The following is a 16,991-nucleotide window of genomic DNA, read 5'->3' on the forward strand; positions in this document are numbered from 1 at the left end:
CCCCATCCTGACTTGCTCTCCCTGGGTGTTTCTCCTCTCAGGAGTGTTTTCCTTTCACTCTATCCATTTCTGTTTTTCACCCTTTCTCTAGGACTCTCCCTTTATTCTTGCTTCCTCTGGTTAAACTATTTCTGTCCCTGCATCTTCCAGTGTTGCCAGCCTTAAAAGTTAAAAAATTATGAGTCAGTCTTGGATTCATAGTGGATAGTTCCCTGAAAACATCCACTCAATGTGCAGCGGCAGTCAAAAAAGCGAGCAGAATGATGGGAATCATTAAGAAAGGGATAGTTAATAAGACAGAAAATATCATATTGCCTTTATATAAATCCATGGTACGCCCGCATCTTCAATACTGCATACAGATCTGGTTGCCTCATCTCAAAAAAAGATATCTTGGAATTGGAAAAGGTACAGAAAAGGACAATAAAAATGATTGGGATATGGAACGGCTTCCGTATGAGGAGAGATTAATAAGACTGGGACTTTTCATCTTAGAAAACAGATGACTAAGAGGGGATATGATAGAAGTCCATAAAATCATGACTGTTATAGAGAAAGTAATTAAGGAAGTGTTATTTACTCCTCATAACACAAGAACTAGGGGTCAACAAATGAAATTAATAGGCAGCAGGTTTAAAACAAACAAAAGAAAGTATTTCTTCACACAATGCACAGTCAACCTGTGGAACTCTTTGACAGAGGATGTTGTGAAGTTCGAGACTATAACTGGGTTCAAAAAAGAACTAGATAAGTTCATGGAGCATTGGTTCACTAATGGCTATTAGCCAGGATGGTCAGGGATGGTGTCCCTAGCCTGTGTTTGGCAGAAGCTGGGAATGGGCGACAGGGGATGGATCACTTGATGATTACCTGTTCTGTTCATTCCCTCTGGGGCACCTGGCATTGGCCACTGCCAGAAGACAGGATACTGGGCTAGATGGACCTTTGGTCTGATGCAGTATGGCCATTCTTATGTTCTTAACCCTCAGAAAATCATGAGATTGACACACCGCTCCCCCATGAAAAGGGATTTTTAAAGAAGATTCTATAATGGTTTCTGGTCTCTCTTGGTTTTTGATTTCCCCCTGCATATCCCCTATGTGTGTGTGACAAATAGAGACATCCCATAGCTACAGAGGAAAGTGACTTTGCGCCCTGCTGCAGGATCTGTCACTGGGAGCCCCAATGAGATCTGATTAAAGAGATTTGTATAAAATGCTCCCTGATGGTGCAGAGCTTCCAGCTTCTCCCTAAACCCCAAATCCCAATTAATTCTGTATCCCTGCCGCCACCACATCTGCCTGTCCCCAAGCCCAGTAACTAATTCTCCCTCAAAACCCCCACATCTCTCCCTACCCCTCAGTGACTCTCTGCTTCTGCTGTAGCTTCAAGGGTTTTTCCCTCACTCCACCCCATCCACCTCGAACAACCTCTGGTGCTTCAGAGATGGAGGGGGAGGAGAGGGAATGAGGAACCAGAGCGTTGAGTACATGGGAGTCCTCCAGGGTCATAGAGACTAGCATGACTGCGGCTAGGGAAGCCCATTTTTTTATTCTCCCCATGTCCTCCTGGACTATAAAAGATAGTGACAGTCTAAACAGCTCCTTGGGTAATGAGATTGGCTTCTCCATCTCGATCATTTGCTTCTTTCTATGGTTTCACAGTACAAACATGAGACCCCAGGACCCTCCAGGGTCATAAAGACTGGAGTTTCTAAGGCTCGAGAGGCTGATTTTAGGGTCCCCAGTGCAATATTCTACTCCCTGTGTCTCAGGGACACAGTCTGAGCTGGGATCCTGCCCCCACCCAGAGCCAGGGGTAGATTCTCTCCCCAGGGACAGAGGCTGGCGGGAAAGTGAAGATTGGGGCCTTATTATCAGTATCAAAAAATGTCACTTGGCCCCATTCACAGTCAAGACAAACCTGGATCCTCCTGGGCACCTGACTCAGGGGCAGGGTGGTTGCAGGGGAGGTGAGAGCCTGGAACAGACCCAACCACTGCACAGCCCAGATCCCCATGTCAGGGTTAAAGCTGACTTCTCCCTCCCTCCTCACAGACTCTCTGGCCACTCCCACAGCCCAGAATCCTCTGTCCCCCACCTCCACCTCCCAGCAATGTCTCCCTGAGATGAATCCCTCAGAGCCCAGCACACAGGCCCAAGAGTCAAATCTCTCAGGACTGGTGGGCAGAAGCTGACATGTGTCTCCCCATCTCACACTTTTCTGATCCTCAGACAGGATGAGTCGGGGATGAGCCGTGTCTGGATCCAGAGTCACATTCACTGGGAAGAGAGAATCAGAGCATTAGGGGCAGAGCTCAGTACTGGGAGAGTCTGGGACCATTTCTCACACTTCCTAACATCCCTGCTTTGGCTGGGACAAGCCTGGATCCCAGGAAGCTGCCTGCATTGAGATGTCATGGCAATGCCTCAGCCTGTGTTATGTAGGGTGACCAGACAGCAAATGTGAAAAATTGGAACAGGGGGTAGGGGGTAACAGGAACCTACATAAGAAAAAGACCCAAAAATCGGGACTGTTCCTATAAAATCAGGACATCTGGTCACCCTAATGGTAGTGTAATGAGATCCACTTCTGTATGTTCTCATTTGCTTATAGAGGCTGCAGCTACCTGCTCCCCAGCTGAGGCTGCTTCATTCCCAACAAAAGAGAGTTGGCAAGGAAGGTAGCAAAAGCTTGTAATTAGGAGAGTCCTGAGGAGGCAGGTACCAACTTTGAATCCAAGAGGGAGTCTCCTCCCATAAATGCATCCTCCACTCCCAGGCCTGGGAGCAGAGATGAAGATGCAGCATGTGGGAAGAGTCAGTGGTTCAAGGCCGGTGAGCAGGAAGCAGGAGGTGGCATTGGGTGGGGCAGCTCCTTCCCCAGCCCAGAGAAAAGAGAGGGCTGCAGGTGGCAGCATTAGAGAGACATCATCTCCCCAGTCCACAAAGCATCTGCAGTGGCGGAGCCCTGCCCTGCCCAAAGGATAGGTAGGATGTTGAAGAAGAGCCAGGTGAAATGGGGAAAGGTGTGACAACCAGGAGGCTCTCGCTCCTGACCACCCTGAAGGTAATATTGGAAAGGCTTGTCAATGTCAATATAAATTCTCAGGTCACAATTAAGGTGGTTCAAGGGCTGGGCAGTGTGAATGTCTCTGGTTACTGCTGAGCGGGAGATTTGCTTTCATGGGCATTTTCTGTTAATGGAAGGACAGACTCCCCCAGAGCTCACCCTGGGAGTGTGATCCCAGAGATCATAGAATCATACAATATCAGGGTTGGAAGGGACCTCAGGAGTCCAACCCTCTGCTCAAAGCAGGATCAGTTTCCAACTAAATCATCCCAGCTAGGGCTTTGTCAAGCCTGACCTTAAAAACCTCTGAGGAAGGAGATTCCACCACCTCCCTAGGTAACCCATTCCAGTGCTTCACCACCCTCCTAGTGAAAAAGTTTTTCCTAATATCCAACCTAAACCTCCCCCACTGCAACTTGAAACCATTACTCCTTGTTCTGTCATCTGGTACCACTGAGAACAGTTTAGATCCATCCTCTTTGGAACCCCCTTTCAGATAGTTGAAAGCAGCTATTAAATCCCACCTCATTCTTCTCTTCTGCAGGCTAAACAATCCCAGTTCCCTCAGCCTCTTCTCATAAGTCCGAGTCAGAGAACTAGAGGGACTGAATGGACCCCACAGTGCTCAGCCAGTGCATAGGGCTGTTCACCCTGCATGTCCCCTCTTTTGTGCTCCAGAAGGTGAGGACAATCTAGCCTCTTGCTTCTCTTGCTTTCCTCAACCAGGTCCTGTGAAGGCCCTCACAGCTGGCCCTCTGTAACTCATCATTGCCTCTTGAACCACAAGCCTCCCCAGCCACCTTTGATATGCCACCTGTATTGGCTGCAGGACATCCATCTGGTCCACCTTTGTACCAGTCCCCGAGAACATCTGTATATGCTTGTGCTCCACACCATCCACTTCCTTGCCTTCGTGCTCCATCCTGACCCCAAGTGGCATGACCTACAGGAGAGAAAGTGAGGAACCCTGGTGAGCCAGCCTCTGCTCCACTTTTGTTCCACAGCCCACTGGGGATATTAGGTGGTGTATCAGCTTGAAGCCCCTCTTCCCGCTCCTCCTGGACCTCTTACTGAGGTTCTGGCTGCAATATTCCCTGAACATCCTGATGTATGCACCCACATTTGTGACTTCAGAAAGTGGCAGGACCTCCTTATTAATCTCCTCCTGGTGATGGCCAAGATGGCTACACATCACTGTAGGAGGACAAATCTGGAGTGGGGGGGAGAGATGTTCTGAGACTGTAGGGTCTATATCCAGTCCCTTTTTAAATCATGTCTCCAGGCACAGATCCTCTGGGCAGTGTTCACTGGCTCCTTAGTCCATTCTTTGTCCCATCTTTGAGGAGTGATGGGTGCCATCTGGGGTTCTCTGCTTGGTGTCCCCTTCTGACTCCCTCATTTTTAACTTCTGACCTCTCTCCTTATCCTGGTTTCTCTTTCATTGTCCCAAATACTCCGTTTCTCCCCCATTAGTTGAGGGGGCTGGCCTTTAGTTTCGGGTAGGTGTATATCCACCTTGTCCCAGTACATGCAAATAGCATCTCCCTGCTTTTCCTGCTGGAGCTTCTCCTCTGAGGATTAGAGAGGAAGGTGAGAACCTGAACTTGCAGGGAGGGGAGTTAGAGGAGGGAAGCAATAGATATAAACCTGCAGGAAGCTCTATACTGAGCCTGTCCTTCTCTCCCTGGCATGGGAGAAGAGAAGGGGATGGGTATTGGGGATGATCCACTCAGGCCAGAGAGTGACCCCTTCCCCCGCCCAGAGAGGGGCCATATCTCTAACAGGGGAAAAAGCGACTAACTCAAACGGGAGAGCTCAGCCCAGTCCAGCTGAAGAGAAAGATGGGATGCTGGTGAAGAGCAATCGGAGAGAGCCCCTCACACAGAGGAAAGGAAAGAAATGTAGCAATCCTTTGAATTTAATATTTAAAGGGCTTATGGACATGTATGGAAATGTGAGGGTCAGCATTAATGATATTTCTGTGTTGGTGAGTGAGAGTTTATCTACGTAGCAATTTAAGCCTGGGTCTGAGCCTGTGCTCAAGCCAAACCCCCATTGCATCCACACTGCAAATATGCTAATCTAGGGCTCTGATCCAGAGTCCCAGGGCCCTGCAGGTCTGGAGGGTCAGAGCAGGGCCACCCAGAGGATTCCGGATGCCCGGGGTCTTTGGCGGTGGGGGGCCCCCGCTTCGGCGGTAAGTCGGCGGCAGGGGGTCCTTCCGTTCTGGGACCCGCCGCCAAAGTGCCCCAAAGACCCACGGCAGGGACCCCCCACCGCCGAATTACTGCCGAAGCGGGACCCGCCGCCGAAGTGCAGCCCCCGCCGCCGCCGAAGTGCAGCCCCCACCGCGGGTCTTCGTGGCACTTTGGCGGCGGGTCCCGGAACGGAAGGACCCCCCTGCCGCTGAATTACCGCCGAAGACCCGGCTGCACTCCGGCGGCGGGTCCCGCTTTGGCGGTAATTTGGTGGCGGGGGGGGGGGGGTATCCTTCTGTCCCAGAGAGGAAGGACCCCTGGCCAGCGAAGACCAGGAGTGAAGAAGCTCCAGGGGCCTGGGCCCCGTGAGAGTTTTCCGGGGCCCCCGGAGCGAGTGAAGGACCCCGCTCCAGGGGCCCTGAAAAACTCTCATGGGGGCCCCTGCTGGGCCCGGGGCCTGGGGCAAATTGCCCCACTTGTCCCCCCCTCTGGGCGGCCCTAGGTCAGAGCCAACATTAAACTACGACCTTGCGTCCAAGCCCTGTTGTTTTCCTATGTGCATGCATCTGTGGCTTGACTTGGGTCCTGGAAGTTTTCTGGGTGTATCCTACACTTCCTGAAGGCAGAGGAGCAGTGCTGCAGGCAGCCAGTGTAGCATGCCAGACGCAGCAGCATTACTACTTGGCTGAGAGGGCCCCCTTCCTGCTCCTCCCACAGTAGTGGTGGAAGCTCCTTCTCATTGTTGCATGGAGCTTGCCTAGAGCAGGGAGCAAAGTTAGCAGGTGGGTCATCCTTCCCCCAGCCATACTAAGGGGAGAGCTCTGCCACTCCTTCTACCTGCAGGGCAGCTGCTATGGTCCCTGCTCTGCTCGCTGGCCCTTACTCCAGGCCCCCCTGCCCATTCTGGGGCTGCAGGTGCAGAATCACCTGGACAGCATGCATTATTACGGTAGTCAGTAGGAGCCAGTGCCACAAATTCTCCACAATGGTGATGGCATGGATAAGGGATCCCCCAGGGTTGCTGGAGCACACTGCACCCCAAGCTCTGGGCTTGTATTTTACCACTTTGCAGCAAGCAGCAGCCAGACTGGCATGTGTGTGTGTTTTCCCTCTGATACCCTCATTTTATATCACACTTCAAAATAAACTGAAAAAAATAAATCAAGCAAGCAACCCCCCCCCTTCATTGATCATCCTATTTGAAAAACTTAAGAATTACAAAGTTTCATTGTAATAGTTTGAGACCCTGGAGACTGATGTCCTAATTATCCTTAGAACAGGCACAGAGGCATTTTTCCGCCAATGTGACTGAGCCTAGAGATGGAGAACCCAATTATGCAATTAGACAGTAATTCAGTATAATGCCTTCTCAAATGGAGACAGCCACCAAATGAGCTAATTATTCAGTGTATGTACGCATGTGCTCCTTATGGGCACCTAGTAGCACCACCACAGTTAGGAAACAGGGTAGGCAGTAGAGTTTTCCCACAGTGCAGAAAATTCTTAACCTAGAGTTAAAATGCAATGTTGATGCTCAAGCCCAAGATTCCCTGACAAAAGGTCAGCTGACTCAAATCCCCTGCACATACATTACTGCATAGGCATAGCCTCAGAGTGTTTGTTGGTCAGTGAGAATGTTTCTGTTCATCTGTGGGTGCAGGGACTCAGCACTAAGAATGGTATCAGGATTGTTCGTGTGATTTCAGCTTGGGATCTCTTAGTATTTCAAGTTTTTAATTTTATTTTTAGGGGGGTGTTTCATGGTCAGTGTTGGTTTGGTTTGTACATTTATCTACAAGTTCATGAAAATGTTTTCATGAGATTTTTCTATTTAATGATAATCTCCACCTGAAGTCTCACCTGGTCTGTGTGATCCTAAGGATTTCCCTCTTATTGTCTCCAGTTCAGATTGCAGAGTGTCTGGAGGGGGAAAGGATACGATCGATGATATTTCATGCTGTCATATTTGTGACATCCTCACTCTTAATTGACATAATTGTATTTTAATTATGAGAGAAAAACAGTTGAAGAGAGACAGAGACATACCCAGATTTTTAACAAAGGCTAATATGAATCATCCTATTTTTCTCTTTCATTCAAGCATCTCAAATCAACAGAACCAATATCATAAAGCCTCAGAATCACCCAAAGAGACACTATGTGGAAGACAGATTTCCTGTTCCCTCATTCTCCAGACCCAGCTGGTTTCTCATTCTCCTTTTGCATTTTGTCATAAACTAGACCAGATCCTGCAAAGATTTTAGTATTAATGTAACTTTACAAATATTGGTCTCTTTCACATCAATGGGGTGCTGAAACTGTTCACAAGGAGGAGCCTGAATTGTGAACTCTTTGGGTCTATTTACACAAGTATATGTACAGAGCTCAGCACAATGGGGCTTTCATTCTGCATAGACTGAAATACGAATAATATTAAAATTATTTCACAGATGCGGAAACTGAGTCAGGGAGAGAATTGGCTCAATGGGCTTCATTCACCCCTGCACTGGTAAAGGGATGGAGGAAACAGTTTGTGGTTCTCCTATTCAGTAGCTGCCGGAGCCAGTGCAGACATTGGCACAGGCTACAAAAGTCCAGAGGTCCAGCCTGAGTTGCACTTCTGGTCCAGTGGCCCTTACATGACTTCTCCGGAAGGCAGTGTCAAAGGCACAGCTTTACCTGGGCCACACCCCATTATTCTTGCTCAATCCCTTCCTCCTCCGCCCAGCCCTCAACAACTCCACTCTATTCCCTGCTCTCCCAGGAACACTCCTTGTTCCTGCAGCTGCTGTGGAGGAGCTGGAGGCACAAGAGGCTCCTGTGCTGGGGAGGATTCCCCTGGGTTTACACCTTCCCTACAGTCTGTTTGGCCCACACAAGCTGCCATATGGGACCAGAACACAATGGTGAGCTGGGTCCATATTTCAAAAGTGGTCTTAAATTGAGGGTTTAAATTTTGGGTGCCAATCTTTAGGCCTTGTCTACATAGTTTTGTCAGTAAAACACAGCTTTCGTTGACAAAACAGTGGAGGTGTACTCACTACAATGCTCCTCTCGCTGACAAAACTCTCCTGCTTTACTGACAAAATAAAACCACCTCAATGAGAGGCATAGAGATTTTTGCAGCAAAGTTAGATCAACAAAGTGTCAGTGTAGACACTGTGTTTGTTACGTTGCTGTAACTGGCCTCCGGAATGTATCTCACAATGCCCACCATGACCGCCCTGCTCACTGTTTTGAACTCTGCTGCCATTCATCTAGCTATGTAGACATGTGTCCCTCCCCTTTCAAAGCCCAAGGAAGTCCCCAATGCACAATTTGTCTCTCTTTCTCACATACACACTCCACACACAGTCTCTGACACACTCCCCCAGCACATTCTCTCTCTCTCTCACACACACATACACTACACTGTCACACATGTTTCCCCCACACAAACACACTTCTGTCAACTTCTTGTATTACTGTTCAGCAGTGTTAGTTTGGTCATATTATCAAGCATTACTTTAAAAAGTGATTTAAGATGTCTAACTTTTCAGGCACACACAGAAATCATTACAAGGTTCATAGCATGGTGCAAACAAACAATGCCAGGTTCAGCACACTACAGCAACACACATTACTGTGGCTCAGTATTAAAATGCTCCTTCAAGGCATTCTCCAGCCGAATAGCCTCCCATTGGGCTCCTCCTATAGCCTTGTGTTCAATAGAAGCACAACACACAGCACAGCACAATACTGAACAGCAGTGTAGGATCCAAGCTTTCTGACAGAGATGGCTGGGGTGCAGGTTGCCAGGGCAGTTGAAAAATCGCTGGCAATATGGTAGGATGCCCATGGAACAATGAGATTGAGAAAACTTCATCATGTGACTGTGTACCTGCCCCCATGAGGCATTGCAAACCCTTCACAGAGCACCTTGTGGCCAGTTGCACAGTGGGATAGCTACCCAGAGTGCACTGCTCTCTGTGTCAATGCAAAGCTGCTATTGTGGATGCACTCTGCCAACACAAGGAACACAGTTTGACATGCAACAGTAGTTTAATTATAGCAGTGGCTGTTTGTTGGCATAACTTGCATCGACAAAACTCTGTAGTTTAGACAAGGCCTTAGGCACCTGGGGCCTAGAGCTTCTTGGTAATGGATCCTGCAGGACCCACAGATCCTACTGACTCCAGTTGCATGTGGGACTGCGAAACAGCTTTGGAGCACGTGCCCTGTAGTTCTGTAGTTGGGAGAGAGAAACTGAGGTACCCCAAATTTTGTATATTTTTACCTTAATGATTGTACCAAAGTTCACAGAATGAAACTATGTGAGAGATCCTGGCACCTGGGTCCTTACTTCATCCGCTCAGTTTGTCTGCTTTCCACTTGTTATTAAATAGGTACATAATTTAATTATGAACCAGTTGGCCAGAGCCCATCTCCACCCACAGTCCCAGAGACACACCCTGGTTTCCTTTCCTAGATCCCTTCTCAGTACCTTTGAACTTCCACAGAATCTCCGTTACAGCAATATTTCTCTGGGATAAATCACTGAGTCTCTTTTCCAGCTCAGGAGAAATCTCCACTGGCTGCAGGAATTCCTCCTTCTCACACCTGGAGAGAGAGAATTTCATGGTATTATGTTTCTTTTAGTGACTCATTATAATTCCTTGCTAGTGGAAGTTGCTGCCAGGGGTGAAAGTAACTTACAGGACTTACCGGTACCGCCGGAGTCCTGAGGGGGGCGTGGCCTCATCTGGAAGAGGTGTCGCCTCTCAAGATTTAAAGTCCCTGGGGAACCAGCTGTGGCTGGGAGACCCAGAGCCTTTAAATCAACCAGGGGCTCCCAGCGCAGAGGTGGCTGGAGCCTCCCGGGGTTCAGGGGCAAATTAAAGGGCCCGGGGCTCTGGACGCCAGGGGGAACCCCAAGCTTTGCAGGGCTGGGGCAGGGATTTAAAGGGCCCAGAGCGCCTGCCGCTAAAGGAAGCCCGGTGCCCTTTAAATCCTGGTCCAGCCCTGCCGCCTGAGCCGTGGCCGGGATTCAAAGAGCTCTGGGTTGCCCACAGGGGTGGGGAGCTCTGAGCCCTTTAAATCCCAGCCACGGCCAGGATTTAAAGGGCTTTGGGCTGCCCGCAGCCCCGGAGATCTCTGAGCCCTTTAAATCCCAGCCGCAGCCAGGATTTAAAGGGCTCTGGGCTGCCCGCAGCCGCGAGCAACCCAAAGCCCTTTCAATCCCCCCCGTGGAAGTTGATGCGGTCCGGCATGGCGTACTGGCTCTTGCCGGTACGCCGTACCAGACCGTACCGGCTTACTTTCACCTCTGGTTGCTGCTCTTATGGGCCTAGAGTTAGAATTCCTCCACTTCTCCCAGCCTCAGAGCAGGCACAGCACTGGCCATGGCAGTGCAACCTTTCCCTAAAGGCCCCATTAATATTCTTCATGTCTGGCATGGACAGAGCAGACCTGCACATCAAAGGGGAATCACTTCTTCATGACCAATTCACTCCTTCGCCTCCATGCACTAATACTGGTATGTTCCCATATTTCATACACACAGGGTTATTGGATTGTTCTTTCAGGAACTAGGTTGAAACCTCAGTGACCCCCACCAGCTCGTTCCACACAGGTCTCCAAACAATTCTGAGGTGGTAAAGACTCTTGATTCCTGCTGTCCAGGGCATGATTGTAACCAGTGCCTTGAGGTGAAAGGACCATATTGTATCCTCAGGATTCTGAGGCAGCCAGTTCCCCAGGGATGTAACATCTCTAGGAAATACTGTAGGCCAGTCTTTCCCACTGGATAGATAATTCAAGAGTCCTGTGTAAAAGGGTCAGGATTAAATGCATAAATGGGAATTATATTCAGAATATGATCCTGCCCCATAAATTTTGCTCCAGCGCCCTGGGGAGCTATACTAAAGAACAGAATTATCAGATGCATAAATCAACATGATTTGTTGGGGGAAGAGTCAACATGGTTTTCATAAAGGGAAATCATGCCTCACCAATCTACTAAAATTCTTTGAGGGGGTCAACAAGCATGTGAACAAGGGGGATCCAGTGGATATAGTGTACTTAGATTTTCAGAAAGTCTTTGACAAGATCCCTCACCTAAGGCTCCTAAGGAAAGTAAGCTGTCATGGGATAAGACGGAAGGTCCTCTCATGGATCAATAACTGGTTAGAAGATAGGAAACAAAGGGGAGGAACAAATGATCAGTTTTCAGAATGGAGAGAGATAAATAGTGGTGTTCCCCAGGGGTCTGTACTGGGCCCAGTCCTATTCAACATATACATAAATGATCTGGAAAAAGGGATAAACAGTGAGGTGGCAAAATTTGAAGATAATGCAAAACTACACAAGATAGTTAAGTACAAAGCAAACTGCGAAGAGTTACAAAAGGATCTCACAAAACTGGGTGACTGGGCAAAAAAATTGGCAGATGAAATTCAATATTGATAAATGTAGAGTAATACATATTGGAAAACATAATCCCATCTATACTTATAAAATGATGGGGTCTAAATTAGCTGCTACCACTCAAGAAAGAGATCTTGGAGTCATTGTGGATAGTTCTCTGAAAATATCCACTCAATTTGCAGCGACAGTCAAAAAAGCTAACTATGTTGGGAATCATTAAGAGCTAGATAATACAACAGAAAATGTCATATTGCCTCTATATACATCCATGGCACGCCCACATCTTGAATATTGCATGCAGACCCGGTCACCCCATCTCAAAAAAGGTTCAGAAAAGCACTACAAAAATGATTCTGGTTATGGAACAGCTTCCATATGAGGAAAGATTAATAAGACTGGGACATTTCAGCTTAGAAAACAGACGACTAAGAGGGGGCTATGATAGAGGTCTATAAAATCATGATTGGTGTGAAGAGAGTAAATAAGGAAGTGTTATTTACTCCTTCTCATAACACAAGAACTAGGGGGTCACCAAATGAAATTAATAGACAGCAATTTTAAAACAAACAAAAGGAAGTATTTCTTCACACAATGCACAGTCAACCTGTGGAACTCTTTGCCAGAAGGTGAAGGTCAAGAAGCAAACAGGGTTGAAAAAAGAACTAGATAAGTTTGTGGAGCATAGGTCCATCAATGGCTATAAACCAGGCTGGTGTCCCTAGCCTGTGTTTGACAGATGCTGGGAATGGGTGACAGGAGATGGATCACTTGATGATAACCTGTTCTGTTCATTCCTTCTGGGGCACCTGGCATTGGCCACTGTTGGAAGACAAGATAGTGGTCTGACCCAGTATGGCCATTTTTATATTTTTATGAAATGTAGAGTCAATACACTCTACAAGCCCTTTCACAGCATCGTGAAGAATGAGGGGAAGCAAAATTGAGCCACATACCTACTCAAGGTGCTTCTGACATCCTAGAGGAGAAAGAGACAGAAAAACAATCTTAGTCCCAAATGCTGCCCACTGGGAATCCCAGAGAAGGGATTTTGCAGATATGGGAAAAAGAGGCCCTGCCTTGGCTCTAGGGCCATGGAGTTGCTGAGTTAATGTCATCCATAATATAATATAATATAATTAATTAATATAAATGATTCTGTAATTCTTCAAAGAGAAACAATAATTCACATTTCAGGAATGCACACACTGAATTACACTGTGAACTCTGACTGCTGGTCTCCAGTGCCCATGATTCAGCTGTCCTGTCCCTGTGTTTGGATCAGGGATGTTTCTAACTCAGTCTCACCTGCAGGAATTCAATTGCTGGCTTCTGACACTTCCTCTCTAGCTCACTGATCAGGTTGCTGAGATGGGAAATCTCCTCAGACATTTTAGTGACATTGTCATTCTGTATCTTCAAAATCTCCTGTTCCAGATTTTCCAGCTGGGCAAGCAGGAGTTGCTCTTCTTCCTCTAGAAATTGCCGCAGTTGCTGAAATTCAGATACAACCTTCTGCCTCTTGTTTTGTGTCTGTATCTATTTATTTTTTGAAAGAAAGGAGAGGTAAGGGTTAGAGAGAGAGTCTAGGGTCCGTTCATGGAGTGCTGACTATACAGGAAAGAGAATTTGTTTGAAAACTCTATGATGTCTAACACATGATTATACCCTGTGGTTACTAGGGAGAGGATTTTCTAACACTTTCCCATTTGTCCCTAACAGTTTTTTCATGGGATGTTTCTGTGTTTGACATGGTCAGCACACTGTGTTATCAGAGGCCTGTGGCAAGCCAGACCCAGAGCAGCAGCCGGCAGGACTGAGCACTACATTAACAGAGATGCGAGAGGAGAAAAAAAAATTAACGATGCAATAAATGCCTGCAGACTCACGCAGACAGCACTGCACAAGATATAGCTTGCTCACCTTGGGATGAGTTTTGTGAAAGACACAAGGGCTAGAAATTAACTCGTTAATTGGAATGGAAGCTTAGAACAGGCCTGCACAACGTGCGGCCCGCGGGCAAGCGGCGGGGTGGGGCTGTCGGATTCACCCAGGGCCAGTGCAGCCACTAGGGCCGGCGATCTAGGCAGTCGTCTAGAGCGCCCAGTGATTGAGGGCGTCCGGGATTTTTCCTCCCTCCCCTCCCTTCCCCTCACACAGAGTGTGGCGCAGCTGATTAGGTGCCTGGGACTGATTTAGCTGCTCCCATTGGCCTCCAGCAGGCAGAGTCCCTCCCCCGCTCCCCCCGCCTCAGCATCGCGTCGCAGCACTCTGTGGGGGAGGGGCCACGTGCTCTGCAGCTAGTTTGGTTTAGCTCCACGTGGAGCGGCATGGTGGTAAGGGGAGTCCCGGGGCGCAGTCAGGGAGCAGGAGGAGGGTTGGAGGGGTCAGGAGTTCTGGGGGGGAGGGGCTTTCAGGGGGCAGGGAGTGGTTGGATGGGGTGTGGGAGTCCCGGGGGTCTGTCTGGAGGCGGAGGTGTAGATAAGGGTTGGGGCAGCCAGGGGACAGGTAGGGGGTAGGGTCCTATGGGGCAGTTAGGGTGGGGGGGTCACAGCAGGGGGCAGTCAGGGGACAAGGAGCAGGGAGGGTTGGGAGTTCTGAGGGGGGTGGGAAGTGGGAGGGAGTGGATGGGAGCAGGGCTCGGGTGGGGCTCTCCCCCCCGTCCTCTTTTTTGATTGTTGAAATATGGTAACCCTAAAAAAGTGGTGCCCTGGCTCGGCAGGGAGGATCCACCTTCTAGAGGCACCGGAGAGCCAGAGCATCAGCTTGCAGGGGTGGCGAGCCCCAGCCATGGAGGAGCTGGCGTGGCACAGGGGGGCAGCAGCCCTGCAAAGGCGGCGGCACTGCTAGCAGGGAGCAGCCACGCCCCCCACCCCTCTTGCCCAGGCTGCACCTTCCCCGCCCCCCCCCCAGAGGGGCTCCTGCAGGCTGAAGCAGATGCATGCGGTTGGTGGACCCCATGTGCCCCCAGCTCCCCCTCGCCACATTCGGGCTCTGCGGCTCCCGGGCATGTGAGCCACCGGGGCGCGGGGCAGCGGCGGTGGCTTACACTCCCGGGAGCCGCAGAGCCCGTGCGTGGTGAGGGGGCAGCCTGGGGGCGCATTGGGGGCCGGCGCCCGCATATATCTGCTGCAGCTTGCAGGAGCCCCCCGGGGGTGGGAGCACTGGGCCGCACCCTGGGCAGGAGGGTGTGGGGCATGGCTGCTCCCTGCTAGCAGCGCTGCCGCCTTTGCAGGGCTACTGCCCCCCTACACCGCGCCGGCTCCTCCATGGCTGGGGCTCGCTGCCAAAAGCGGGACACTCTGGCTTTCTGGTGCCTCTGGAAGGCGGCTCCTCCCTGCCAAGCTGCTGCAGTGGCCCAAGCCCAGCAAAGTCAGTGAGTGGGGTGGGGAGGGCTCGCAGAGGGGGGGGGGCAGTGCACCCTCCAAGTCTATCTGCAAGTTAATAATAAGACCTATCTGCAAGTTAATAACAACAGACACCTACCAGATACTCCAGGCTTTTCCCCTCTCCAGTCACTTTAAATCTCAGAAGCTTTTCTCTCTCTTCCCTCAGAATCTCCAAATGGGCCTGAATCTTTTCCTGAGGAAACAGAAATGAGTTGGGAGGTTTCATTTTGAGAGTGTTGGGGGCGGAGGGGCATGTTTTTCCATGTCAAACCCAAGACTCTGTAGGTGACTGTCAACCCTACTAGCTTTATGACATCAGGGACACCAAGGAAATGAAACCTCGTTAACAGAGATAGGGAGTGGTTTATATTCAGACTGTTTTGAATTATTTGTCCTCTTTCTCCATAGAGTTAAACCAACAAGAAACTGGAGTCACATGGTGGTGAATCAATTACCCTGGTTTTGAGAAGATTTAACTCACAAAATGATACAAATCCCAGATGTTGTATGCGCTGTTGTATATGTGTTGGTCCCCGGATATTAGGTGTTAATGGGCCATGGTGGGGAACAAATAAATATATTTTTGAAAAGTTTTAGCTTACTTTGTGATACAAACCATGGGACCACTGAACTTGAGCCCTGAAACCCTGGGGAGCATACTGGTTGGGCAAAACTTGCTTAAGCTCTAAAACAAATCCCACTAGAGGTGCTGATCTGTGTTAAGAACAGCTGGAGTTTGACATAGTGCTGTTCTAAACACTTTCAGTGGCAATGCCCTCTGTGTAGGTACCCCAGAGTCCCTGGAAAAGTGCCCAGAAGCAGTGGATTCTGGGAGATTTCAAAAGGCTTCAGTGTAGGACTAATGAAACCACTCTGGCTGGTCCTTGCCCACATACACAATAAAACAATTCAGACTGGCACAGGACAGCTCCTCCAAGGTTAGTTTTGCTGCAATCCAGTCTAATCCCAATGGTGTTTAGCATGGACCTGCGCTGTCTGGAGCCCTTTTGTGTGTGGACTCAAGGTACTCAGGGTCCACACAGTTTAGCATAGTGCAGGCTGGCATCAGAGTTTAACCCCTCATGGAGCAAAACAGGAATTCTGCATCCCAGTGGGAAACCGCCTCTCCCTGCTAGGCCTGAGGCCTTTATCAAGGAGTTGCTATATAATTTTTCATACATTTTTTTCTTTACAGAGCTGAATGATGCAGATACATCAATAGCTCTAGGAGAGAGAGAGTATGTGTGACTGGCAACTTGGGATTAAATGAACCTGTAACTAAAATTCAAAGTTATTTCTCATTAGGCTGGAGAGAAGTTCCCTACCTTGTACTCCTCGGCAGCCTCCTCTATGGGAACCACAGTGTGAGCTCTGTGTGTCCGGGATCTGTCACACACCACACAAATAAGGGTTTGGTCCTCTTCACAGAACAGTTTGAGAGGCTCCTGGTGCTCATCACACACACTCTCCTCTCCTGATCCTGTTCCTGCCTGGAAACTGAGCCGTTTGGCTATTTCTACAACATTTGCCAGCTGCCTGTTTGGCCTGAGGTTTCTCTGCTGAGCAGTTTCTCTGCACTGAGGGCAGGATACTTCTGTGTCAGGTCCCTCCCAGCACAGGCTGATGCAGGCTCGGCAGAAATTGTGCCCACAGTCTATAATCACTGGGTCTTGAAAATATTCCAGACAGATGGGACAACTAGTTTCATCCTGGAGACTTTCCACGGGGTTCTCTGTGGCCATGGCTCCCTCTGGACAGTGTAAGTTTCACTTTCCTGAGCTCAAAATATGCCCCTCCTGCAACAACAACTGGGCGTTTCCCTACCTGGCACTGACGCATGCTGTTTGCTGAGCTGGAAGGTGCCAGCTGGTAACATTATAGCCCCAAAGTAAGGTGACCAGATTCCCGATTTTATAAGGACAGTCCTGGT

At 49.2% G+C, this 16,991-nt stretch overlaps 2 protein-coding genes across 2 annotated transcripts in view; one reads left to right on the plus strand and one right to left on the minus strand.

Annotated features, from left to right (window-relative positions):
- The window catches only part of DHRS7C (dehydrogenase/reductase 7C), a 445,910-nt gene that overhangs the window by 293,312 nt on the left and 135,607 nt on the right, over positions 1-16,991 (plus strand). The window lies entirely within an intron of this gene.
- Positions 1,614-16,809, minus strand: LOC120383263 (E3 ubiquitin-protein ligase TRIM39-like). The gene is made up of 8 exons (XM_039501162.1): positions 16,387-16,809; positions 15,159-15,254; positions 12,981-13,211; positions 12,629-12,651; positions 9,754-9,869; positions 7,131-7,190; positions 3,887-4,015; positions 1,614-2,282 (listed from the first exon to the last, which is right to left on the minus strand). Exons 1-8 carry the CDS (start codon positions 16,801-16,803, stop codon positions 1,771-1,773), a joined length of 1,584 nt encoding a protein of 527 aa, XP_039357096.1. The 5' UTR covers positions 16,804-16,809; the 3' UTR covers positions 1,614-1,770.

This window comes from Mauremys reevesii, linkage group 15 (genome assembly GCF_016161935.1).
Source record: "Mauremys reevesii isolate NIE-2019 linkage group 15, ASM1616193v1, whole genome shotgun sequence".
Taxonomy (NCBI): Eukaryota; Metazoa; Chordata; order Testudines; family Geoemydidae; genus Mauremys; species Mauremys reevesii.

Bases quoted from the DNA above. Each gene is read 5' to 3' on its own strand.
- LOC120383263 (XM_039501162.1), bottom strand. From the start codon at position 16,803: ATGGCCACAGAGAACCCCGTGGAAAGTCTCCAGGATGAAACTAGTTGT. The intron at 7,191-9,753 runs GTACTGAGAAGG...TTCCCCCTCCAG, and splicing joins GATTCTGTGGAAGTTCAAAG to ACACTCTGCAATCTGAACTG. The intron at 4,016-7,130 runs GTGAGACTTCAG...TCTCTCCTGTAG, and splicing joins CTTAGGATCACACAGACCAG to GTCATGCCACTTGGGGTCAG.